Source organism: Papio anubis, chromosome 11 (genome assembly GCF_008728515.1).
Source record: "Papio anubis isolate 15944 chromosome 11, Panubis1.0, whole genome shotgun sequence".
Lineage (NCBI taxonomy): Eukaryota > Metazoa > Chordata > Mammalia > Primates > Cercopithecidae > Papio > Papio anubis.
The window spans coordinates 30,344,864-30,371,613 of NC_044986.1; the positions used below are offsets into that span (position 1 = coordinate 30,344,864).

A 26,750-nucleotide genomic window follows, 5' to 3' on the forward strand; every position below is an offset into this window, starting at 1 on the left:
GCAGTCCAGCAGAGGTGCCAAAAAGCAGCCACGTTGAGACTGCAGCTATTCCCCGGTCCTTCTCTGCCGGACCCCACTGGCTTTGTAGAGATGAATGGCAGAGGCCTTCCAAGCCAAAGTCCTTCTCCTGCTGCCCCAGACAAGCAAGAGCCCAGCGTTTCTCCTCCAACCATCCGAAAGGTTGGTTTCCTGAGGGAAAGTGGGGCCTGGAAGAGGAATCTGGTTGCTCAGAGATGAGTGTTGTTTGAAGGGTCCTATGCTCTCCCCAGAGATGTTAACCTTCATTCCTGTCAAAGATGTTAAAATCTGACAGGATTTTAGATTCCTTAATGTTATCAAATAGTGTGACTAATAGAAGGTAAAGAATAACAGAAAACGAATATGAACTTGGCAGTTAAAATTTCAAACTTTGGGAGCCCCACTGATGAGCCGCTCCTGCCGAGCTCTTTTATAAGAGAATAATTTGCAAGAAGCCATCACGCCGAGCAGGTAAGACAGTATGAAGAAGTCTGCTTCTCCCTCAAGTCAGAGGCAGCAGCTGGCATCCCCTCTCCTCTTCCCAGACTGTGCTTTAGGATTCATAAAGGAACAGCAGAGCTCTGAAAAGGGCACCAACACACTAGCTCTGATTCCAGAGGCTCTCCCAGTAGCAAGGCATCCCTGAGACAGACTGTGTGGAGAAGCAGATGTGAGCCCGGGCAGGTTGACAGGGCGGAGCTCCTGAGGCCAGAGAAGCTGGGCTAGGCAGGCCTGACTCCCCACCGCTCAGGGAAGGCCAGCACTGCGCAGGCCCGAAGCGGGGCACAGACACCCTCCCCCAGCATGGGCCAGGCTTCGCTCTGTTGCAGGGACTCCTCATCTTTAGGCACTCATCACACTGGTGCTGTGCTCAGGGACAGGCATCTTAAGAAACTGACTTTTATATTTGGATGGCTCTGTTTAAAAAAAGGATGCTTAGAGTGGGCTCCCCTCTAAGGTCAAGCTACACAGTGGGGCTTCATCCCACGGGGGCAGGTTGCATGCCAGTAGCAGGCCACTCAGCACCCTCTACACCAAGTGAGATCAGTACTTCCCCCTACTAAGGGGCATGGCACCTTCTGAGGAAGACACTCTAGGACTGACATCCCAGAGGAAATACTAAGCCGGGCATGCACGACACGTGAGGCACCGAACGGCTCACCAGGCTGCCCGCTGCTGGCTGCTCCTCAGCCACGCTCCCTGCCCTGCACACAGCCCAGCCGTGGCTGAACAGACTTCCTACCTGGAGTAGGGAGGAGAATACTGCTGCTTAGCCAAGGCCTCCCTCCACGCAGTGAGCCTAAGCAGAAAACGCTCTCTCCTTTCCTAGTGATGGATGCGGCGAGGACTGATCATCTCGTGTGTACACTGGTCAGTATGATTTCATTTCAGTGTATGAATAGCGCCAACAACCTGCACATATCCCTCAGGCTAACAAAACACAGATAAGCTATAGTTAAGAATTCAGTCACTCAAATACCTCCTGACATAATTTCACTACATGATGAATTTGGTATTAAAATAAGACGGAGACACACATAAAATGGCCACAACACGCATTTGGTTTCTGAATCCCTGTTCGGGGCCAAACTGACCCTGGCTGTACAGGCAGCCTCTCTGGCATGGGCCGCATCTGAGGGAGGAGGCAGAGGCCCTCAGGCAGGGGACACAGCCACTCTGCCGGGCCCCATGGGCCCAGGGACAGGGGAGGAGGGACAGTTGGCTCCCTGGGAGGAGGAGCAGGGGCTGGCAATCCCCAAAGTTCCCTCCTTTAAAAACATGGGTCTAGAAATGCCTTCCCAGCACACAGTAGAGTGCAGCTAGAAGGTCCGACTCCTTTTCTGTTAATGTATGTCCTAGCGGGAAGGGGAGGAGCTTGCACTCCACATCACATGTTTACTGAACAGCCCCGTGGAAGATTTCCATTTGGCATCTGTGTAGCAGCATCTTGGGTTAACAAGAGCAAGGACCAGGGAGGTGGGCGGCGACACTCTGTGAGCTGGGGCACTGGGTCAGGGAGGAGGGCTGGCTGGGAGACCCCAGGCTGGAATGACAGGATGAAGTCAACTTGCCTCTTGCCAATGATAAACCATGGGTTTTAAATTCATTAATATTCATTTTGGTGATAAAAATTCCTTAGGGTGGGAGCAAAATCACATTCCCAAGCAAATGTTAAATCTTCCTGAGGGAAAGGGGTACAGTTAAACATTAACTTCTCAAAATACCACTGAGCTCAGAGAGGCGACTGCAGGTCCCTCTGAGGCAGGCTACACCCCACAGTGATGACACACTTGGCAGGTTCTGCAGTAACACGGTCTTCTTCATTCAGCCAGCGAGTTCGACAGTGATGCCCACTGGGGCACAGAGGAAGGGTGCTCCTCCCTGGGAGGGCCAAGGAAGGCTACCGGAGGGGCAAGTCCAGCCTATTAGGGTCACATCATGGGATCACAGCAGAGTTCAGACAGAACAACTTAAAACTCTGCAAAAGACACTTTAAAAACATGATCTCTTGAAAAAATAAATCGCGACAATTTTCAACTTCATGCAAATCGAGGGCAGAGAGCGTGAATAACGATGAAGGGGAGAGCTGAAAAAATAAACATGATTCTATTTGGGCGGAATCAGTTCATCTCCAAAATCTTGAACGCCATGCCCCGGCCGCCAACTTCATATTTCTAGTTTCCATTCCTCCCCTCACCGTCCTCCTCCGCGGCTCCTGGGAAGGGCACAAGGTCTTTGGTCTCAGGATGTTGCAGGGTGCAGCATGGCGGACAAGCTCACACCAGTGAAGTCATGGGCAGACGGGGCCGGGCCCTCGGGAGTGGGTGGATGCAGGCCTGGGCGGGTGCAGCCAGTGCGGCCTAGATGGCGCCTTCGTTGTGCAGGCTGTGGTTGGCCTTACTGTGCGTCACACAGTTCTGTTCGTTGAGCAGGTTGGCTGTCTCGTCTGGCAACCCGTCATGCAGCTCCGTAAGAGTCAGTTCGATTTTAGTGTTTTCACTGTCTGAAGACTGAGGGGTTTTGTCCATCCGGGATGCCATCAAGGCATTTTGGTATTGCTGTCTTGAGATCTGGGGCCAGAAGATGGCACAGAAAACAAACCAAGATAATGCTTATGTTTAGGTTTTCTTATCTCCACATGTTCAATCCCCTGACAGGCCCACAGCAGCCTCTCTAGGAGAAAAATCACACTTGGGTGCAGTGAGCCACTTTTCAAAGGTCAAGTTGACTTTGGTGAACAAGTCAGTTCTTACCGATGTAACCCACTTCCAAATATAGCCTCAAACTTTTAGGGACTAGAAAACAGAAACTGGTTTCCCCCAGCTAAAGCTGGTTTGTTCTCCAAAAGTCATCTTTATTTCAGACCAAGGTAAGTACCCTGACTGCCGGGCAGAAGACAGAGCTGGAGCCTTCGCCGAGACCCTCCCGAGTCTCCTGACCTCAGCCTTCCCAGGGCCAGGCAGGGAGCCACGCACCCAGGAGCTCTTTGAAAAGGGGCTACTCTATTTTCCAGGATCTCTGGCTCCCATTCCCCGAAAGAGCTACATTTCATTTGGCAGCTCATTGGATAGAACCAAGAAGATCAACGTTTTTCTCAACCTGAGGCTTGGGCACAACAGATGAAGACAGGGTTTGTAGTTGAGAATGGAAGGCAGGGCACCACAGAGTGACAAAGGGAGAGCTCCGAGGAGGGCAAGGGGCAAAACAGACAATTTGCCAGGGAAGTTGACACGTAACTGCCAGGTCCAGCCATGCTGCACTCACGTCTCTCACCTTAACAAACTGCAGATCCGAAAGGGCTCGCACCGAGTAATCGGGGATATAGACTTGGAGGAGCGAAGAATTGAGCTGGTTATTGCTGCTCCCCAGTGTTGGTGTGACGGCGTCAATCCGGTCGCTTCGACTGAGGGAGTCTGAGTGATTCAAGCCACATGGGCGAGGAGGGGACTTATTTTCACCTGGAAAAGGAGGGAAAAATCCAACTGTTTAAGTGAAGTAGATACAGCCAATAAAACCAGCTCTTTATTTTCCAAAATAAAAAACACTAAATACCACACAAGCCCAGCCAACTGATTCCAGATGTCTCGGCCGCACAGTACGCCAGAGGGTCTCCTACATATGGCAGACTCGTGGGCTTCCCTGTACCAGCAGAATATGCCCATCTCAGCTGCTTGGCCCTGTGTATGTGACAGACACAATCCTCCCACGTCTCTAACAGCAAAGACCCTGCACTGTGTGCCTTCGTGAGGAACGTTCCTGGGTGCTGTGAGATGCTCAGGCGAGGACGGGCCAAGGCCCAACATGCGGAAGCTGCTTGGTATCAAACGCAGGCCACAAGAGGACAGCACTTCATTATTTTGCCGGAAGTAAAAACAAGGGACTCTTGAGAATATTAAATCAGTAGGTATTATAAAGGGATCAAAATACTTGTCTGCTCATACCATACCCTCTAGCTGAACCTGTTATCTTCATCTCTGACCCCATTAAAATCCCCCATCAGGTGGCCCGAGGATGTCGCAGGAATTTAAGAACACTAGAAGACACCAAACCCAAACCCCTAACGAGTGTTTGCATAAGTTATCTTGGGCGCTATAGTCTTCAGTGAGGTTCTGTAGCATCCCTCCCTTAAAACACAGTGGAAGGCGCTCCAGTCTGGGTGTTGTTGCTCTTAAAGGGAAGTTCACTGTGGCTTCTAATAGAAATGTCATTAAAAAATGCCCCTTCACCAAGGCTTCTTTCACTTTTTACTTTTCTAACCAACTATTGCAGATAGGAACTGCGTGCCCACCCTGGCCAGGTCTTGAATTGCATCCTATCACAGGACTGGAGGAGACCAATTCTCCCATCTGACGCTTGGCTCCTCTTTGCAATGTGTCCCTCGGAGGAGCTGGCCCTTGGCTGCACCTGCCCTTTGGCTATCGGGAAAGTTTGTCATTGCGCCCATCAAAACGTGCCTCCCTAACTTCAAATGATAGCCTCGCTTCCTCTGTGTGGAGCTTTAGTGCCTTTTCTTCCTCTGCTATTCAAAATAGCCCTTAGATAGGTGGAGAGAGCAATGGTCTACTTAAGTCTCTTCTGCAGGATAAATCCTGCAGCTGTTCATCTTACCCCATTGCCGTCTTAAAACAGGACACTCAGAACAAAACTCCAAGAATCTCCGGTGAGTAAGTACTCCAAGAATCTCCGGTGATGAGTTCGCTTTCTCCTAATTTTTTTTTTTTTTAGACAGGGTCTTGCTTTGTCACCCAGGCTGGAATGCAGTAGTGTGATCTTGGCTCACTGTAGCCCCAACCTCCTGGGCTCAGGGGATTCTCCTGCCTCAGCCTCCTGAGTAGCTGGGACTATAGGTGTGTGCCACCATGCCCAGCTAATTTTTACATTTTTGGTAGAGATGGAGTTTTGCCATGTTGCCCAGCCTGGTCTTGAACTCCTGAGCTCAAGTGATCTGGCTGCCTCAGCCTCCCAAAGTGCTGGGATTATAGGCGTGAGCCACCGCGCCCAGTCACTTTCTCCTAAAATTTTTGTATCTTAACTCTCCCTCCAATTGTCAATTTATGAACTAATTTTCCATTGTTAGACAAATTAAATTCAGAGTGGCAGTTCCCCTTGTTTCCATTTCTACGAGAACAAGGCAAATTAACAATTTATCAGACTTTTATATTTAGCAGAATGGATCTTTGAATAGGTGACCCAATTTTGCTAAGTTTCAGATTCTTTATCTGTAAAACGTGGACCTTTTTTTTTTTTTTTTTTTTGAGACAGTCTCGCTCTTGTCACCCAGGCTGGAGTGCAGTGGTGCAATCTTGGCTCACTGCAACCTCCGCCTCCTAGGTTCAAGCGATTCTCTTGCCTCAGCCTCCCGAGTAGCTGGGATTACAGGCGTGTACCACCACGCCCAGTTAATTTTTGTATTTTTAGTAGAGACAGGGTTTCACTGTGTTGACCAAGCTGGTCTTGAAATCCTGACCTCAGGTGATCCACCCGCCTCAGCCTCCCAAAGTGCTGGGATTATAGGCGTGAGTGCCGTGCCCAGCCCTGGTACCCATCTTATAAGGTCTGACAAGGGTTAAAAATAAGATAATGTACAGCTTGTCTGACATTAGTAGAGTAGGTACCCCGTAAGTGAGCCCAGCTGGCATTTTCTATTCTTTCTTGTCAGCTTCCTCTCGGACCTTGCCACCATGCGCCCACCCCATGACCAAGCCTTTGCACATGCAGTGACTTCACGCAGGGTGACAGATTAGTCCGTTTTTTTTGAAACGAGATCCTACTGTATCCCTGTGCTTTGGCCACCTATCTCATCACCATTTCTACAGACGCCTTTGAAACAGTTTGTGTTAACATTTGAAGGCTATAAAAACAAAACATTTCAAGGTACTTTGCTTGTCTGAGGTCTCCTGCAGTACTTTTGAGTCTCCTGTTCTCTCCTGAGGAGGATTTTAGGGCGATTTCTCTGATCTTCCAAAGCATCTAGACTCAGTCTGCTTCCTCTCACCCCACTGCCCTCTGTTTGTGTGAGTGGATCCTCTCCTTTGCCAAAAGCCTGCTGCCTGGCTCCATGGCCACCCTCTGGAGGAGCAGGCCCTGCCTTCTGGGTCCCCTTCCACAGCTCGACGGGCGCCAGTGCGAGCAGGGGTGCTGCAACCCTGAGCTTCAGCCCACTGCTCAGAGCCTCAAATGCCATCTTACTTAAAATAGTAATAATAAAGGTCCACATTCTTCATCTGAAGCCCTTGGGGGCCGGAGATGTTTGAATTCTGGAAGGTGATACAGTCTGTACACCCCATGTTACATACACCACCCAGTAATTCTGGGGCGGCCCTCGTCTGCAAACACATTAACTTTTGGTGAGACAGACGAGGATTCACAACAAGTAGAGCGAAAACCGTAGTGACTGACCCCCAGTTCAGGTCAGGTTTTGTGGCCAAATTTATGTTCCAAAGTTTTATGACAGTATAGTAATTATGGAAAAAACTCTGAAGATAAATATAGGAAAGTTGTGTTACCAACTAGGAAATCCCAGCAATTTTAATTAAAGACAGATTAAGCCTTTTCCCTTCTTTTTAATGGCTGGACGTATTAGCTAGGCCCGGCCACCCTCTCCTGCAGGGCAGTCGGCAGCAGCGGGATAGGAATGTGCTGGGTGTTCACTCCAAAACAAAGTCAGGTGGCGGGGAGAAGCAGGGCCGCCTGCCTGGCGGACAGCAGAGGCGCTCACGCTCCGCTCACACAGATGTGGGAAGAACCCAGGAGACAGGAATGTCGTGCACCTGTGTGGATGGGGTATGTTTCTTGCTTACCAAGAAGAGTTTACAGGTCTCAGGCCTTTGGCAAATGGGCTCTATAAAAGCGGCCTCAGGGTTTGAGGCCCTCAGGGCCTCTGCAAACTCCACGCACCATGACTTGCTGAGGTCAGAATAAGAACCAAGAACAGTCCCCTACTGCTGACCTGAAAATTCCAGGTCAGCCGCGCGGGCAGGGAGCACTAACAATCCACGCCAGAGCAGCCCTCCCTTTCCATGCTTCGTGGCTACTGTGTGCATGGCGACTTTGCAGTGTTCTGGACTCTCTACCTGCTGCGGCTTATGCTTTCCTGGAGAGCTCGCTATAAAGTTACAGAACCTTAGAGCTTTAGCGCTCCAAGGAACACGAAAACAGCCTGTCCAGGTAAAGGGAGCAGACCCAGCCAGCCAGGTGTGATGGGGGGCAGGGGAGGCAATCGGGAGAATTACGGAAAGGAAGCATGCAGAATTACCTGGAGAACCTGCTGCTAACAACTCTGTTCTGCTGACAACAAAGGTACGAGACAGGGACAAAGGAACTGAAAAATGGAGAAAAACAGGGTGAGATCACATCAAAAGGCAAGAAAAGAGATCTCTGTAATCAAGGGACAGGAGGGGATACTTGTTCTACCAATACAATATGCGCATTCAGTTGCAGAAATGCAAGTCGGTATGGTATAGAAACAAAACAGCACACACTGCTTTCCAGGAAGAGGAATACAGGGAGGCCAAGACCAGGAGAAATCCTACCCATGGGCTTGTTACTAACCACGAAATCTCTTAAGCCAATAATAACTAATTGGGGTTGATAGCTCAAAAGGTGCGACTCTTAAGGGCTTAAATCACTAGTAGCTGCGCAAAAGGGGAGCTCAATTAGTCAACTGCCCTAAGAACCTGACCCAAACTGCTGGTGCCTACACCCCAATACTCACTCACTGCACAGCCTACAGCTTCTCATATGTGCAACTTTAGCTCATTTTAATTTTGACCTGAAGCTCTGAATTGTTAGGAATGCTTTCAAATCTCAAAATAGAGGAAAGTAAGTAAAGAACGCATACACAGATTTCCTGGGAATGCAGACCAGAGTCAGCCTCATCACCGCTTCTCACCACCCCATCAGACTGAAAAGTCTCAGAACATGAAATGTTGAGCAGGAATCACGCCTCTGGGGCAGGCAGTTCTTAAGAACTGATTATTGCAGGCTTTCCCCAGACGGCGAACATCAATAAACAGAAACTTTACCTTGAGAAGTCTACTAACTGTGCTTCTCAATGAATATACAAAATCCCAAATCTTAGCATAAAGTTAAGTAAAATACTAGGCTTTGGAATAGATAAGATGCCATTAATGAAATTCCCCCCGCTTTTTTATTTTGAGATGGAGTCTCACTCTGTCACCGGGGCTGGAGTAAAGTGGCATGCTCTGGGCTCACTGCAACCTCCACCTCCCAGGCTCAAGCGATTCTCCTGCCTCAGCCTCCCGAGTAGCTGGGACTACAGGCATGTGCCACCATGCCTGGCTAATTTCTGTATTTTTAGTAGAGATGGGGTTTCACCACGTTGGCCAGGCTGGTCTCGAACTCCTGACCTCAAGTGATTTCCCCTTCCTTCTTAGCAGTTCCAGACTCAGAGGGCTGCTCACCACGTCCTCTTCTGAATGAGACTTGTCCTTCCATTACAGTTCAACAGAAACTGGGCTGATATTTATGTTTCAGAACCAGTAATTGGTAGAAATGTACAACCCACTCCTAGTTTCTTTTCAAAGTCATCTTATAAATCTGGTTCTGCTCACCTGGGGCTAATTCGAGATCAGCTGCCAAAACTCGTCACAGTCATGGCACCTTTCTGCTATACCCACATTTCCCCTCGTGTTTTCAAGGGGAAAAGGCACTTGTGTGAGGATCACTGCATCCTAGTCTTCTAATAATCACATGAGCTGGTATCATTATATCCTCTTAAGGCGGAGACCAAGAGCCTCGCTCAACATCACACGACCTGCCTGTGATGTAGCTGAAGCTACAACCCAGGTCTTCTCATGCCTAGGTAAGAGCTACCCCATCTCTGTCACTAAGCAGTGAAAACGAAGGTCACCTTCAAGTTTACGACAGAAACCTACTCATTAAGTAGGGTCAGACAGGCCTATGTTCACAATGCGTATGGGTGTTGGTCAGCAGTTGACAGTGGGAACACTGTGCCCCCAGGACTCAAACACCTGCACCAGGATAGTGAGAAGGGGTGTTTGGGACAGAGGAAGTTTAGAAATGCGATAGAATTCTTGACGTCTCAGTGACTTTCTAACCAAAACATCTTTGGGTTCCTCAGACTATTGGGTAGAGCAGTCGATGAAGACCAACGTCACAAAAACTTCCCTTTGAAGCCTGGCTTTCAGGAATTCTTTTAAAATGGGTTATTTTTAGGTTTGAGGTTTGTAAATGAGGTTTCCTAAAACTACACATCATTTGGTGTTTTTGCCACAAGGTGGCACTCCAGCACCTCTGTCGACCTGCCCGACCTGTTCGGGCTGCCTAAGGTGTTAACAGCAAGCGTGTGCACTCTGGCAAGCAGCGCCATCCCCAGCGGCCAGCAAGTCACCAGGTTATCTGTGTTCATGTCTGAGGGAACATCTGGCTGGCTGGCATCTTGGAATCTTGTGCTCAGAGAACTTAGTCAATCCCATGGCCACTCACCCTTAACTGGCTGACTCAACTGGCCAGTTCTCCAGACAAGAGCCGGCCACCACAGGCAGTCAGTATATAGGAACAACCTCATTCGTCCTCAGAAACATGCAAATTAAGACCTCCCAAATTGCTAACATTTAACAGACTCAACAATATCAAGTGCTGGATACAGAGCAACCGGAATTCTCACAGCACAGGTTGGGGGTAAGCGGGTACATCAGAGCTGAATCCAGAGGCACACCCTCTGACCCGTAGTGCCAGTCCCAGGTGCACACCCAGCAGAAATGGACAAACACATTCACCCAAAGACATGTACAAGAATGTTCAAAGCCACATATTCATAGTAGCCCCAGACAGGACTACCCCAATGTCTATCAGCAATGAAAGGACACGTGCACTGCTGTGTATTCATATAGTGGCATACTAGACATGGCAAGAGGAAATAAGAGTGTGATCACATACAGCAACAGAGGTGACGTGACAAGCATGACACTGAGAGAAAGGAGCCAGCCTCTGTGTAACACACACAGTGTCTCCATTTATGCAAACTTCAAAAGCAGGCAAAATTAGGCTAACTGAGAAGTCAAGACAGCTGTTACTCTGGGGGACCAGTGACTAAAAGGGAGTGCGATGGGAGTTCTGTAAGGCTGGTAACGTCCTGTTGATCTGGGTGCCGCTTTACACATGTGTTCAGTTTGTGAGAATTCATGGAGGTGTGTATACTTAGGATTTGTGCAGATTTTCTGCGTATATGATATACTTCAAAAAAATGTTCAAAAAGGAAATGAATGGGTCAGCTGGCAGATAGAGAAAGATGACAGGAGAGGGGCCTTACTTCCTAACATGTGGCCCTGCCCTATGCGGCTGAGAACCAAACGTACCTGGAGAGGCTGTCAGGGCCATCACGCCGTAGTATGAGAAGGCGCTCGCTTCAAACTTCATACCTTCTTTCCCAGCTTCCACTTCCACTTTCCCCTGTGGAGAGAAAAGGCAGGTATTTTCAGTCCAGTTGCAAGAGCCTATTGGCGCACTCTGTACAATATTAGGTCCTTCCTTAGATTTTTGTCGAATTTCCTTTCCCAACACTATTGAGGGAGTAAAGCTTCAGTTCATCTTTCCCACTGAGAGGAGGTGTCTCATTCGTTTTAAATATGAAAACTGGATTTGGCTGATTGTGCAGAGGTGACAGTGTAAATGTGATGTTTATTTTTAAAATAATTTTTATATTAAAAACTTAAAATACAATGTTCTTTGTGGAGATAGATCTATGTTACCTAGGCTGGTTTTGAATTCTTGAGCTCCAGTAATCCTGTCTCACTTCTCGGCCTCCCAAAGTGCTCCCCAAGGGATTACAGGCGTGAGCCACTGTGCCTGGCCTGTAATGTTTACTTTCTGTGAGTCCACTTAGTATCTTCCCAATATCTGTAGTTCTTGGATTCTTCAGGCCTCCAGCTATGAAAAGACGGCACTCTTGCTCCATCAGTGGGACCAAGCACCAAGACGATGCTGGGCGATGGCTGTCCAAGGAGCCAGAGCTGGGGCTGAATCAGGGTCAAGGGCCGACATGGTTCATGGCCATGGAACAGAGAGGAATAACCTGGGTAGAACCCACTCTCGTCTCACGAGCACGGTGTTCTGACCACTGAACAGACCCCTCGCAGGCTGGTAACTTGCTGTCTACACTCCTGGAGGCACTTAAGCTCCACGGGATTTTTCTCCTGTCTTGGAAAAGCACTTTGAAGAAAGTCTCCTTCCGTTAAAACAAAGTTCCCCTCTCCTCCCCCTAAGATTTTCCCTTTTCTTCACTTTCGCTAACTTGTCTACAACTTCTCGTTTACCTTGATGAGTTCTTTTGGGACAGAGTGTCTTATTCATCCCTGGAACCCTAGGGTCCACTGTAATCCCTGCATGGTAGGTGTTCACTGTGTTTTCTGGGCTACTGAAATGCTCTCATAAGTCAGTTTCACTTTTAGATTTTCAGGCTAAGGGTCAGAAATGCTCTTGTTCCCATTACTACAACTGTGTGAGGCATCCTTTACAACGGGTAAACAAAAATTAAGATGCCATGTATTGAAAAGGAATTGTGCTAACACATCAGTGTTTTATGAATTCATTTAATGCGCACAACTCAACGCAGTAGACAAATCACTCCCCTCCCACAAATCAAGGGAAGGGGGATCAGCAAGATTTAGTAAAGAACAAGCTCTTCATCAGGGTGCTAAGAGGCTGGGAGCAGTGGTTCATACCCATAATCTCAGCACTCTGGGAGACCGAGACGGGCAGATTGCTTGAGCCCAGGAGTTCAATACCAGCCTGGGCAACACAGCAAGACCCCATCTCTACAAAAAATACAAAAATTAGCCAGGTATGGCAGCGTGCACCTGTAGTCTCAGCTACTTGGGAGGATTACTTGAACCTGTGAGGCAGTGAGCCGTGATTGTGCCACTGCACTCCAGCACGGGCCACAGAATGAGACCCTATCTCAAAAAAAAAAAAAAAAAAAAAAAATGCTATGCCACCTGATGCAAACTATTATTTTATATTAAGTTTCCAATTATGAAAGCTCTTTCTTGGGCCATTTCTTCAGAAGATGAACTACTGCCTTTCAGGTTTTCATGTTCAACAGAAATGACAGTTCACCAGTCCCTAGCCAATTATCTTGCTGTATAAACTTATAATTCTACCCATGATATAAAATCCACCTGCAAATGGGCAGGTAATGAAAACCCTCCCCACACGGGCAGGGCCCTACAGGTGACACTGTGGAGTCGGAGATGACAGCTGTCATCCCCCACAGGCTGACCACGCAGCAGGGACAGGTGAGCACCTGAAAAGCAATGGCCCACAACATGGCACACAAGAGCTCAGCATGAGGAAAAAGACATTGGGAACAGAAGCTCCCAGAAAAATCTTACTTCTTGTTCTTACATAAAGACAAATCACACACAGGAAGGAAAAGCTGTGGATGACCAAGAGAAGGGGACAGCACGGGGGAAGCCCAGGGCGGCAGCAGCGGCCGGCCAGGCTCTGGATTTGCAGGGAGGAGTGAGGGCAGGTCTGGAAGGCAGCTGGGTGAGCAGATCCCCAGGCGATGGGCTGGCATGGTTGGGTCCTGGGTGGAGGAACAGAGTTTGCTTCTGCGAGGGTGGCGGCCACAGGGCTGAGGAGGGACTGCAGTAGAGAAGCTATTGATAAGAGATTCAGAGAAGCCATCAGGGAGACAGGAGTATAGGAACCAGAGGCCCATCGGGAGGGGCTGAGGAACACGGACACCACGAGTGGGAGAAAGAAGGTCTAGAGAGAGGTCAGGGCTGGAGACATGGACCTGAGACAGGAAAAGGACTGAAGCGTGGCCCACAACTGAGAGCAGGAGGGAAAACTGAAACCGTAACAGGACCACGGCAGAGCCTGACAAGGTAGGCCCAGAGAGCAGCACCATGGCAGAAGAGCAGGGGACAGGAGAATTCCAGGGGCAAGGACGGTCAGGGCCTCAGGTGCTCAAGGCCGCCGGGGAGCAGCATCACTGACCACAGGCCGCTGGGGTATGCAGGAGGCTTTCCTACCCCATAGAGGATTCAGTGGGGGCACGGTGGTCCCGGCAGGAGAGGGACAGGCAGCAGGACGTCCCCATCTGTGGGACCACAGGAAGGCTGTTGAAAATTCGGGACTCTGGGTGCTGGGGAAGTCCCTGAAGTAGGGTCCCTTCAGAGAGGAGGGGAGGAACAAGGTTCAGAGATAGCAACAAACACAGGAGTGGCTGCGGTACGTGTCTCCCCAATTCTGTGTCCATCTCTTCCTGAACTGACACTTATGTGCTGGCTGCAAATGTCTGCTTTGTAGTTTGTAACCTCAAGAGTGGCTGCGTGACCAGCTCTGAGGCTGACCTTCCGTGCAGGAAATCGGGAGGAAGGGTCAAATGCAGTGGAGCCTCATGGTGACTTCCATTCCTGGGGGTCTCCAGTTATCTGGAGCATTTGTTGTACAAGTTACAGGGGCTTTTGTGTTGTGTCCCTGCAGAGAGATGTCAGGTCACTATTCTTTGGAGATAAACTGTCAGGCCCAGTAGGGCTGGCACTACCAAAACATGACTATAAAACAGAAAACCATGCATCTTTTTTCCCCTCTATTTAATCCATAGGTTCACACCATCTGTCTCTTGGAAGTGTGCAGTGGTTCCACTCAGGCATGAAGCTCTGCCTTGCACACTCAAAGCAGAGATTCCCAAATTACTGACTCCGGCTCTGGCCCTCGGGCATTCTCATTTAATGATATAGGTGAATCTGGGCATGAGGATTTTATTTAAAAAGCTCTCCAGGTGATTCTAGCAAGCCGCAAACTTTGGGAATCATTGCTTTAAGGCTCTGTCTGTGACGAGTGGCCCCAGCCCTGGAAACTGTGTGCCTGGCCTCTCAAGGGACTCCCTCAAAGGCAGTGTAGCTGAGTCGGCCGATTAAGCAAGGGCAGCTGCAAGACTCAAAACTCCAGACCACTGCCATTCCAGTTGATGCTTCCTCTGTCCTTCAGACAGGATCCCAGGCAGGGGAGGATCTGCCATCTTCCCTCTGGACTCCATCTAGTCGAGATCCACTGTTACAGGGTGGATACGCTAGCTCAGTGTATTCCTAGACATTTCCATCCTAATGGCCAGTAAGACACACCTCTACAAAGACAGATACAGGGAAAGACATGGGGTTGCCAAATTTGTTTTTCATAAAGATGGTTTTAAAATTTATTTTTTTCAGACAGGGTCTTGCTCTGTCACCCAGGCTGGAGTGCAGTGGTGCAATCACGGCTCACTGCACCTGCGGTAAGAATCCTGCAGCCTTGAACTCTAGAGCTCAAGCAATGCTTATACCTCAGCCTCCTGAGCAGCTGGCACTACAGGCGTGCACCACCATGCCCAAATAATTTTTTCTATTTTTTTCATAGAGACAGGGTCTCACTATGTTTCTCAGGCTGGTCTTGAACTCCTGGCTGCTCCTCCCTCCTCGGTCTCCCAAAGTGTTGGGATTACAGGCATGAGCCACCGTGCCTGGGCAAAATAAAGGTATTTATTTAAAAAAACACAACTATTGCCAGGCACAGTGGCTCACACCTGTAATCCCAGTTACTGGGGAGGCTGAGGCAGGAGGATTGCTTGAGGTCAGGAGCTCAAGACCAGCCTGGGTGAAATAGTGAGGCACTGTCTCAGAAAAAAACAAAAAACAAAAAACCCAAAACCCAGCTATCTACTGTTACCATCATTTCATAAAAGACCAGACATTTAACCCCTCAAATTTAGAAAATATATCATTTCAGAGTAACAGGTCTTCAAACTGAATACACATAGCTTTATGAAAAGCTCATTGCAACTGCATTTTTCTCATTCTGCCTCAAACTGACAAAAACTTTGTTAAAAATATCTCAGCACTTAGGAAGAGTTATCACATTAGAGTAATTTTACTTCATAAAAAATTGTAATAGATTAAAGGGTACCTGCAGCTCTTTCAGTTCTATAAGAGCATTCTATGACTCTACAATTCCAAGAGTTTTCAAACCTGCCCACCCCTCTGCATCCCTCTCTATAGGATTTAAACTTTTCTGGCAGGCAAGTTTTAAAAACATCCAGTAAACATATCTTATTCATTTACATGTTAGTGGTTCCAAAAAACAATCATTTTCAAATAACCTTACCAGTATACAAATTAGGGCCCAGGAGGAGATGGCTTACCTGGCTTGAGATTAATTAGGTATCTTTTCAGATAACAACTTTTTCCATATAAGGAAGCTACATATTGATTTTACTTTTGAAACATTTGTAAGTTTACTCTAGTCAAGCGTATCACCAAAAAAACCAGGACAGGACATGATGAATTCCAAGAATTCCCAGAGGGAAGTAGGGCTTCGTGCTTATAAACTGACTAACTTGGAAGAAGGCCTCACTGGACCAGCAAAGTTGGCTTCCTGAGTAAAGTATCTCTCACAGCATCCTGCCCTTCTTTGGACAAAGGTATCAGATAACCTCTTCTCAAAGTTTCTAAGTGTCCACAACCTACTCAACAGCCCGTGCCACGCCTGGCTTCAAAGTGGAATCCTAAGCTTCCCTAGCCAGCGTGGGCCCAACCACACTGGTGCAAACAGCGCCAACCAGAGGATCAGTGCATGTGGCTCCGAGGTGGGACTTCCCCATGTGCCACATGCTGAGCGGCCACCTGGTCTCCCGCTCACTGTCTTGTTTTTCAAATCGCCATCACAAAGTATTCAGGGGGGCCTGACTCCTGAAAGGAGGTGATGAGATGCCAGGGGCACAGAGACTGGGTTGTATTAACCGAGAGGGGTGGCAGCACCCAAAGATGCCCACTCAAAGCCTGGGGAGACCTGGTGCCCCAACACTCTCTAGCAATGCTTTCAATCTGGAGCCTGTGATGGAATGGCCAGACTCAGCAAGTTTGCTAAATTTACTTTTCAAAATGTTGATAGTTAACATTAATCTAGACACATTTTGGACCATCTGACTGACCATTTTCCAATCAAGTGCTACCACCAGATGTCAGTGCCAGCAGCCACCTTGGCCACTCTGGTGCCACGTGGTATTACTTGGAGCATCACAGCTAAGCCTTGCTACTGTCAGCTGGGAGCTTGCTGGTAACGCAGCATCTCAGACTCCACCCCAGACCTACGGAAGCATTCATTTCGTACTGAAGGATCTGCAGTTCAACAAGACCCACAGGTGAATCCTCTGCACATTAAACTGTGAGAAGCACTAAGCTAATGAGTAGGAAACAGAGTGGGATTTAACAGGGAAGTAATTCAGTCACACCCAGTGGAGGCCAAATTATAGCACAACACACCAGAGAAACATTCAAAGTAGCTCAGATTTGGCAAAGGGCTGGAGGGTGCGGTCATCTTGGACACACAAAGGCCCAGGTGTGCTGACTGCAAGGGAGCTTGCACTGCAGCAGCCCTCCACAGCCCTGGGACAGGGCCCTTCCGGATCAGCCAAATATCACCTACACATTGAGAGTTTATTCATTTAATAGTTTTGGTTTATAGTTCTATATGAGAGTTCTAAAGCAAAGGGAGCTTATACCTAGTCAATTTTACATTGACATATACTTAAGTAGTACCATTTTAAAAGTTTCAATGCTGGGTGTCCAAGTAAAATGGGTGTGTTATCTGTGCTTGACTCAAGATTGAGGATCCGTTACTGCACGGGGGTACACAGACCATGCAACTTAAAAACCCATGAGGAGGTTGCTATTAAAAGCTTAAATTCTCCTTCCCATATCAGGTGAAGGGTGAAGGCATACTAAGCATTGTCAAGGGCTGTATAAATCTAAGATGCCACCTGCCATCTCCACAAGAGGACGACCCCTGTTTATAGGGAAAAGTCCCTTTTGAATCCATGTCAGATGCTCTAAAAAAAAGAGTGTGGATGGGCCGGGCACAGTGGCTCCCACCTGTAATCCCAGCACTTTGGGAGGCCGAGACAGGCAGATCATGAAGTCAAAGATCGACACCATCCTGGCCAACATGGAAAAACCCCGTCTCCACTAAAATACAAAATTAGCCAGGCATGGTGGTGCATGCCTGTAATCCCAGCTACTCGGGAGGCTGAGGCAGGAGAATCGTTTGAACCAGGCAGGGAGTCAGAGGTTGCAGTGAGCCGAAATCGCGCCACTGCATTCCAACCTGGCGACAGAGCAAGACTCCATCTCAAAAAAAAAAAAAAAAAGTGTGGATGAAGTGGGAGGCAGGCAGAAGGAATGAGGCACAGGGAATGAGGCAGAGGGAGAGGGAAGGAGGAACATTAATTTGGGGCATGAAACCAATAAAAAAAATTAACTCCGGCGGGGGGGAGTATTCCTTTCTGTAGGTTATGTAATGGCAAATAAAACAGGTATTTCTTTTGTTTTCCTTATGTTTTCACGTATTTCTTAGTTATTCTTTATGTTTCCTAAATTATAATCTGGTTATGTGCTGTGGAAAAGCAATCATACTATTTTTTATTAGCTCATTTAGACATTTTACTCCCCAAAGAACCAACAAATCCTCACCAACTGCATAAATTATACAATGATCCATTACTTTTTTTTTTTTTTTTTTAAGACGGAGTTTCCCTCTGTCACCCAGGCTAGAGTGTAGTGACATGATCTTGGCTCACTGCAACCTCAGCCTCCCAGGTTCAAGCGATCCTCCTGTCTCAGCCTCCCAAGTAGCTGGGACTACAGGCATGCACCACCATGCCTGGCTTTTTTTTGTATTTCTAGTAGAGATAGGGTTTCACCACACTGGCCAGTCTGACCTCAAGTGATCCACCCGCCTCAGCCTCCCAAAGTGCTGGGATTAACAGGTGTGAGCCGTCACGCCCAGCCTATTGCTCTACTTTTATTAGGAAAATGGTTCATAACAGTTATAATCACTGTGAACACTTTTTTTACTTGACATTTTTGCACATGCTTTCCACTTCTTCCATTACTACATAGTGATCCCTCATATTATCATCATCTCACTTTAATTAGTTAGATATGAACTGGGCTGGGTATAGTGGCTCATGCCTGTAATCCCAGCACTTTGGAGGCCAAGGTGGGCGGATCACGAGGTCAAGAGTTCGAGACCAGCCTGACCAACATAGTGAAACCCCGTCTCCACTAAAAATACAAAAATTAGCTGGGTGTAGTGGCACATGCCTGTAATCCCAGCTACTTGGGAGGCTGGGGCAGGAGAATCACTTGAACCCGGGAGGCGGAGGTTGCAGTAAGCTGAGATTGCACCACTGCATTCCAGCCTGGACAACAGGGCGAGACTCCGTCTCAAAAAAAAAAAAAAAAAAAGATATGAACTGTTTCTACTATTTTATAGTTAATAGATTTGCTATAAATATATTTGCATAGATACCTTTGTAAAGCAATGATTTATTTAGATGGGAGGCTGCCAGTTTAGGATATGATTTATTGTACTTTTTCTTTTTTGTCCACCATTCACAGTTAAAAATGTGAAGGGATGGGGTATCTGTCTTCTAAAATCAGTAATAGATGCTTAACTTTGTCAACTGTCTTTCTGACATCTACTGATATAAATCAGAATTTTTTTTACTACTTTCCCAATTAATGTGACATATTTTGGTTTTGTTGTTCTTAAACTGGCACTGCATTCCTAAAACAAATCCAGTTCAGTCGCAGCCACAAGTAGGTAACCCTGGGTGTGTGTTGCTATCTGCTACCATTTTATTTAGAAATTCTATATCAATGTTGACAAGTGAGATTGGCCTATATTATCAGATCTTAGGATTTAGGATTAAGCCCATATCACCCTTAAAGAATGCAACTGACTATCATGCCATCTTGTTCTATAATATAGAAATTGTGAGTTTTTTGAAGATTGAATATTTTTTCTAGCAAATCCTTTTATTCTAGCTGCTTTTATAGGGGAGGAGAGAACTTTTTTTTTTATCTTTTATCACATCAATTATGCCAATAGAAGACTGACTTTGTTGACATTTTTAAAGAGCCAAATCTTGATTGTATTTATGGGTTATAAGGCATTTTCAATTTTAAATTATTATTATTATTATTATTATTATATATTTTTTGAGACAGAGTCTCACTCTGTTGCCCAGGCTGGAGCACAGTGGCGCGATCTTGGCTCACTGCAACCTCCGCCTTCTGGGTTCAAGTGATTCTTGGGCCTCACCTTCCTGAGTAGCTGGGACCACAGGCACACGCCAACACATCCAGCTAATTTTTGCATTTTTAGTAGAGACGCGGTTTCACCATGTTTGCCAGGCTGGTGTCAAATTCCTGACCTCAAGTGATCCGCCTGCCTCAGCCTCCCAAAGTGCTGGGATTACAGGCGTGAGCCACCACGCCTGGCCAGTTTAACAATCTTTACTAATTTGTTATTTTTTAGTTTGCTGCTTTGCTCTTTTTTCACATAATTATAGTTCTCTATTTTCTTTTTAAGTACTTAGAGGAATAAGATTTCTTAAAACTGACAGACCACCTATATGGTATTTACATTATTTAAAAATAGACTTTTATGGTAATACTATATATATTTTATTACATTCTATATGTTTTCTCTAACTCAGTTGCTATTTAGGACTTTTATTTTGCCATTAGCTCTATTTTAAAATTACTTAAATAGTACATGCATGAGGTGAGAAAGTTAAACTATACAAGGAAGAAGGCAGTCTTCCTTCCACCCTATTTCCAGCCTTCCAAGTTGCCTCCTTAGAGAGACTTGCTGTTACCAGTTTCTTGGGTAACCTTCTGAAGATAATTCATGTAGATGCATGTTTATTTCTTTTACAAAAATGAGAGGACATTATACACTGTGTTCTGTGTCTTGAATATAAGCCTACATAAAAGAATTTATCACAATTTTAACATGGCTTAGTATTTTTTAATATATGGCCTTTTCTTTAAATTTATCTTATTTTTTTGGAGATGGGGTCTCACTCTGTCCCTCAGGCTGGAGTGCAGTGGCACCATCTCGGCTCACTGCAACCTCTGCCTGCCAGGCTCAAGCGATTCTCCCACCTCAGCCTCCTGAGTAGCAGCCACCACTCCTAGCTAATGTTTGTATTTTTGTAGAGACAGGGTTTCACCATGTTGCCCAGGCTGGTCTTGAACTCCTGGACTCAAGTGATCCACCCACCTCAACCTCCCAAAGTTCTGGGATTACAGGCATGAGCCACCACACCCAGCACTTTTATGTATTTTTCATTTCTAATTTTATTTCATTATGATCGATTCAGGTAGTTTTATGAAATTTATTTTTGTATTTACTAGCATGTACACTGTAACATGATAAATGATCAATTTTATGAGTCACATAGCTTTTTTATTGAGACATTCTCACTCTTTCACCCAGGCTGGAGTACAGTGGCACCATCATAGCTCACTGCAGCCTCGAACACCTGGGCTTAAGCAATCCTGCCTCAGCCTCCTGAGCAGCTGGGACTGTAGGCACAGGTCACCAAGCCCGGCTAATTTTTAAAAAAATTTTTGTAGAGAAGGGGATCTTGCTCTGTAGCCCAGGCTGATGTCAAACTTCTGGCCTTAAACGATCCTCAAACGATCCTCCTATCTTGACCTCCCAAAGTGCTGGGATTATAGGTATGAGCTACCACACCCAGCCCACATAATCAAGAGAAATATACTTTCAAAAAAGCTTATGTTTAATTTTCTCTAAATCTGTTAATTCTATTTTACGAGTTATTCAGTTTAAAACTGACTTTTTTCAGTATGCCTGATCTTTTATGATGGTGTAAAAAACACTTCCACCAAAATTATGTTCCTATTTCTACTTACATATGTATTTTATTATTTAAAGCATGTAGAGCCAATAAAGTTTTTTCCATGATTTACTGTGCTTTTAACTGTCTTTTTTGCTTCTGAAATGCATTTTAGTGTAAAGATCTACTTTTTCAGATAACTTGAAGTTTTCGCTTTTTTATGCATATGTAGTGGGAGGTATATACATGGTAACTTACAAAATACTCTTGTTTACTTAGGTAATTTTCCTTGAATAATTTGGAATTTATCTTATCTAGGACCTAAACTAAAAAATGATGTGTTTCTATTTACAATTATATTCCTATCAGTTACTTAAAGGGTTTTTTTCCTGAAGGGAGAGCATCTCACCAGCACTGAGGCCAGGAAGGGGAAGGCAGATACTACTGCTTCCTTCTTATTTAGTGCTCTTGAAATGCAGCGGAGGCCAGACACAGTGGCTCATGCCTGTAATCCCAGTGCTTTGGGAGGTCGAGGCGGGTGGATCACTTGAGGTCAGGAGTTCAAGACCAGCATGGCCAACAAGGTGAAACCCCATCTCGACTAAAAATACAAAAATTAGCCAGGTGTGGTGGAGCATGCCTGTAATCCCAACTACCTGGGAGCTTGAGGCAGGAGAATTGCTTAAATTTGGGAAGCGGAGGTTGCAGTGAGCCTAGATCATACCATCGCACTCTAGCCTGGGTGACAGAGCGAGATTCCATCTCAAAAAAAAATAAAAAAATAAAAAATAAAAATGAAAAAAAGTGGAACATGCTCCCTAAAGTGGCAGGAACTTCCAGTGTTGGCTCAGTGACATATTATGTAGAATATGCTTTGTAATGATGGCAACTATGCCAGATTGACCAAAACTGTGAGGGTGTTTCATTTTGCTCTTCTCTTCGTACCTTAGATAATTGTCTGTCTGCAAGATCATGTTTTTCACCAAACATCTCCGTAAGTCCTGTTCATCAAACATATACACACTACTTATAAAACCCCCATGGCATTATCAGCCTAACAGTTCAAAAAACTTGTCACCTTTCTATATGTATTTAACACAAATTGGTATACAAACACAGGTAAATATACATGTCTTATCAAAAATATCTTAAAAGATTTACTTGTAAATGGACAGAGATTATGAAGTCCCCTATCCATAAGATTTTTAGACCCATGGCTTTCTTATACAGCAATAAAGCATTACTGAATCACAACTTCATAAATGCTAACTGTACAAAAGGAGACAACTGAAAACCACATCATTTCTAATATTACCACTGAAATTCACAATGTCAATCTTCCAATTCCTCCTGTGACAGTCTTCAATGTATCCAGTTTCTTCAGGCTTAAGGAATATTCACATCTCACACTTATGAGAAACATGAATGTTTTATTCCCTTACCGCAGTAAATAAACTAAATTCCCAACAGTGCACTCAGAGTTTCAAGCTTATGTATCTCCAGAGAGGAAAAAAAAAACAATTGAGGAAAACTAAATTTAGAAGATGAATCAGGGTACTAAATTAGTAAACTCGCAAACAGAAGTTTCTAAGAAGGACTGTAAGAAAGTGACATGCAATTAGCTAACCCTCGGCATTTTCCTACTCCTCACTCCTGCTTCCAGACACCACAATGCTGCCCAAACACAGGGTCACATGAACACAACACTTTCCCAAGTTTGAATCTACACATTTGATCACATTAGCATTTAATTGACTAATATCCACTTTGGCCTCCATGCCAAGGATAGAGCTCTATTAAGTGAGACTGTGATAAAACAAGGACTCCTGTCAACCCACACCAAAGCCACTCAAAGGAAGTTCAGAATGAACTGACCTTCCCACCTCATACTGAATTATGTTACAGTGAGAAGGAATTAGCTACCCTGCTGTGTAAGAGGCTGTAATTATCCTATCAGTTCCTCTATAAAACAGTTTGGTTGGTAACCAGGAATAAAAACAGCAACAAATGGATTATTTTGGTGGTGTTAATGGAAGAGATGCTAAGGTATCTCTAAGAAGCTGTATAAACTTAAGTCCTAATGAAGGATGGAAAAAAGGATGGAAAAAGGACCAAAGAACCATGACACTTAAATTTCAAACACCCACTGAGATCCGGACATGTACTGGTAAACTCTCCCAAACTCTTCAAAAAATACTAACAATTGAATTCACCATTTTCATCGAACTCAATCACTAAGTGCATCCCCCCAACTTTTTTTTTTTTTTTTTTTTTTGAGACAGGGTTTTGCTCTGTCACCCAGGCTAGAGTGCAGTGGTACAAACATGGCAACCTCCTGGGCTCAAGCAATCCCCCCGCCCACTGCCCCCTGTCTCAGCCTCCCAAGTAGCTGGGACCACAGGTGCATGCCACCACATCCAGCTCATTTTTAAATTTTTTGTAGTGACAGGGGTCTCACCATGTTGCCCAGGCTGGTCTTGAACTCCTGGCCTCAAGCAATCCTCCCACCTTGGCCTCTCAAAGTGATGGAATTACAGGTATGTGCCACTGCACCCAGTCAAAGTACCTTTTAGTATTGAAAATTTAAGTAACTATTGGCAATGCTTTAATTAGAATTACTTTACAGATATGAAAACAGGAAGATGAAATTATCCCATGTCTAAGGCTGCCCCCTATAGAAAGGGTTCAGTATGTACACGGCGACACCCATTCACTTACACCAAACTGAAAGATGGATACTCAGGGAGAGCAAACCACTACTGAATAATTCTTCTGACCTGCAGAATGAGAACGAAGTAGTCTACTGGCTTGTTGCGCTGGTAGAGGTAGTATTCAGGGGCTTTCTTGTTCTTCTCATCATACTTCAGTTCCTGGATGACATTGGGATGCTTTAGCAGCCTTAGAAGGATCTTCTCTGACATCTGGGATGGGCTAAATGCTTCTACTTCTATAGATATAAACACAACTTGATATTACATTTCAAACGGAGGGAGAAAAATTATACTATTAATAGTAATTGAGGTGTTTAGATAAGAATACTTGGAATCAAAGTGATAGTATTTGGATGGATGAGGCTTCCGTTTGGTGATCCACTGGGGACAGATTACCTGGGAGAAATTAGAAAGTGCTGAATTCTCACGTTTTTTCCTTTTACTTCTTTCCTTTTCAACCCATCATGGACTTCAGTCCTCATAAAACTACACTAATTTGACTGACAGAAATGAAAATCAACCGCAAGCGGGCTCCTTGAGTGCGGGGGATGCCCCTCAACAAGCCATAACAGTCTGACTGTCGACAAACAGCCAAAGGAAGAAGCCAAGGTCAGGAGCATCGGGTGCGGTTAGTGCCAGCGCACACACACGGGTGCCCCACGTCTCCCTCTCCCACTCAACTACCCCGAGGAATGTGGGGAACAAAGAGGGTTGAGACTGGAAATAAGAGCAGGGCATGTGCACACATCAACATGCTAATTAAAAAAAAAAAGTAACGTTCAAAAGTATTTACGAAGATAGCAATTTTATTTTAAATACAAAAACAAAAATTACTGACTGAAAGGTGCTATCCTACAACTGGACTCTATGATATCTCAGAAGCAGAGTAGGAGACTTAGTTTTAGCGTTTTTTTTTTTTTTTGAGAAGGAGTCTCAATCTGTCACCCAGGCTGGAGTGCAGTGGTGCGATCTCGGCTCACTGCAACCGCCACCTCCCGGGTTCAAGTGATTCTTCTGCCTCAGCCTCCCGTGTAAATGGGATTACAGGCGCCCACCACCATGCCTGGCTAATTTTTGTATTTTTAGTAGAGATAGGGTTTCATCATGTTGGCCAGACTGTCTCAAGCAATCAGCTTGCCTTGGCCTCCCCAAGAGCTGAGATTACAGGCAATGAGCCACCATGCCTGGCCTAGATGTTTAGTTTTAATTTGTGGTTCTTAAATGATGAGGAACAGTATTATCAAAACTAGAAAAAGAATAATAAGTGAAAGACATTGTCTGTTATTTTCTAATTATGTATTTATGAAAGCTGTAAGTTCTGTATTAACTTGACTTTTTTGTAATAAGACAGTCATTATAGGAATTTTAGAAAATACAGAAAAAGAAGAAAGTAAAAATTATCTATAAGCCAACCACTCAGATTACCATTCTGAGCAATTGAGTGAGAATTTCTTTCCAGTGCCATGCCTAGGCACGTGTGCTCATGTATCCATGTGTGTACACACAAAAACACAACTCTAATCTTAAAGTACACATAGTTTTAGATTGTTTCTCCCCACTTTGTATTAAGTTATGAATATTTTCTAATGTGATAAATATTATATTGAGCATTTCCAGGCTTCTGAGAACGCGACCTTAAAGAGTTACACAGCATTCCGTCAGGTGGTTACGGCTAGCCTTCTTTTAAACATGGTTTAAGTCTACTGCATGCAGATGAAAGGCACTGGCTGCCTATCAGGGACACTGATGTCTTCTAAAGCCAATGGATGCTTTAGACTTTTTCACACTTCCCCTGGCCACCAGAGCTCAACCCTGGAGAGCATCTGGGGATGGGAGAAGGGTTGGTCAGTATCTTAAGTTCATTCAACGTTGACCTCTCTGGAGCAGTCAGTGCCGGCTGGGTTGGTGGTTTAAACAACATGAACACTTGCCTCCTGAAATGGACTCGAGTTAATCTGATCTGAGGAGGCCATCAAGAAATCCATATCAAAGTTCTTAGAATTTGATTTCATTAAAACCATAAAAGATAAAGATTTAATTGTGAAAACCTAGTTTTCTTCTTTGCAAATCACAGCCCCTGTGTTACCACTGATGTCCAACTGTGCTTCCAGGACAAGCTGAAGAGAGACTGGACTCAATTGTCCATCAAACAAGCTGGTGCCAGGCTGGCACCATCAGCCTGCTCCGCCAGCTGGCTCTCCCACAGACCTAGCTGGAAGGAGATGGCCTGGCCTACTGTTCACATGCAGTGTGGCACTAACATTCATCCTTACCTTTCAGACCAATTTTAAGTTACTGGTCCACCCCTGGTAAATGTCTCAGAGGGTTCATGCCGACACTGAACATAGGAGAGGAGAGAATTTAAAAAGAAAAAAACAAAACAAAACAAAAAAACAAAAAAACAAAAAACAAAACACAAAAGTGGCATTACTTATCACCCCATTTCCCAGTGTCCACCCCCAGCCCACCCCAGTCAGTGGTGGGTGAGAAACACACTCCAGGGTTGGTAGAGATCTCAAACTGTGATAAGCTGCACTTGCCTGTTGCTAGGAAACGGTGCATGGCCAGGAGGAGCTGTGGTGATATTTTAACCTTCATCTCGCTGTCTGTCTGCTTAAAGGCAGAAAAATCTTGCTTTCGTTCCCGGTGAGCTACTTTCTTTTTTGTTCTGTTGTCAGCTAAGGGAGGAATGAAAAGAGAAAAAAAAAAATAAGAAAATGCATCCCATGAGATCAGGGCTGTTTCTGAATGAAAAAGACAAAATATATTGGAAGGGCTGGACTGTATTTCCAGATGCAGGCGCTCTATGCACAGATGCCACAGGGAAGGAGGAAGGGAGGGCC

The 26,750-nt window shown here is 45.6% G+C and overlaps 1 protein-coding gene across 3 annotated transcripts in view; it reads right to left on the minus strand.

The window, feature by feature from the left end:
* Positions 1-1,577: 1,577 nt before the first annotated feature.
* The window catches only part of CNNM2 (cyclin and CBS domain divalent metal cation transport mediator 2), a 165,543-nt gene continuing 140,370 nt past the window's right edge, over positions 1,578-26,750 (minus strand). The window contains exons 3-8 of one of the 3 annotated variants that reach the window (XM_031652105.1): positions 26,448-26,585; positions 23,974-24,143; positions 10,860-10,953; positions 7,775-7,840; positions 3,793-3,977; positions 1,578-3,089 (exon numbers count right to left, since the gene is read on the minus strand). In XM_031652105.1, the coding sequence (XP_031507965.1) occupies positions 2,880-3,089; positions 3,793-3,977; positions 7,775-7,840; positions 10,860-10,953; positions 23,974-24,143; positions 26,448-26,585 (863 nt within the window). In that variant the 3' untranslated portion in view covers positions 1,578-2,879. Of the gene's footprint in view, positions 3,090-3,792; positions 3,978-7,774; positions 7,841-10,859; positions 10,954-23,973; positions 24,144-26,180; positions 26,246-26,447; positions 26,586-26,750 lie in introns of those variants that run through there. The other 2 variants (XM_031652106.1, XR_004176905.1) reach the window with 2 other exon arrangements.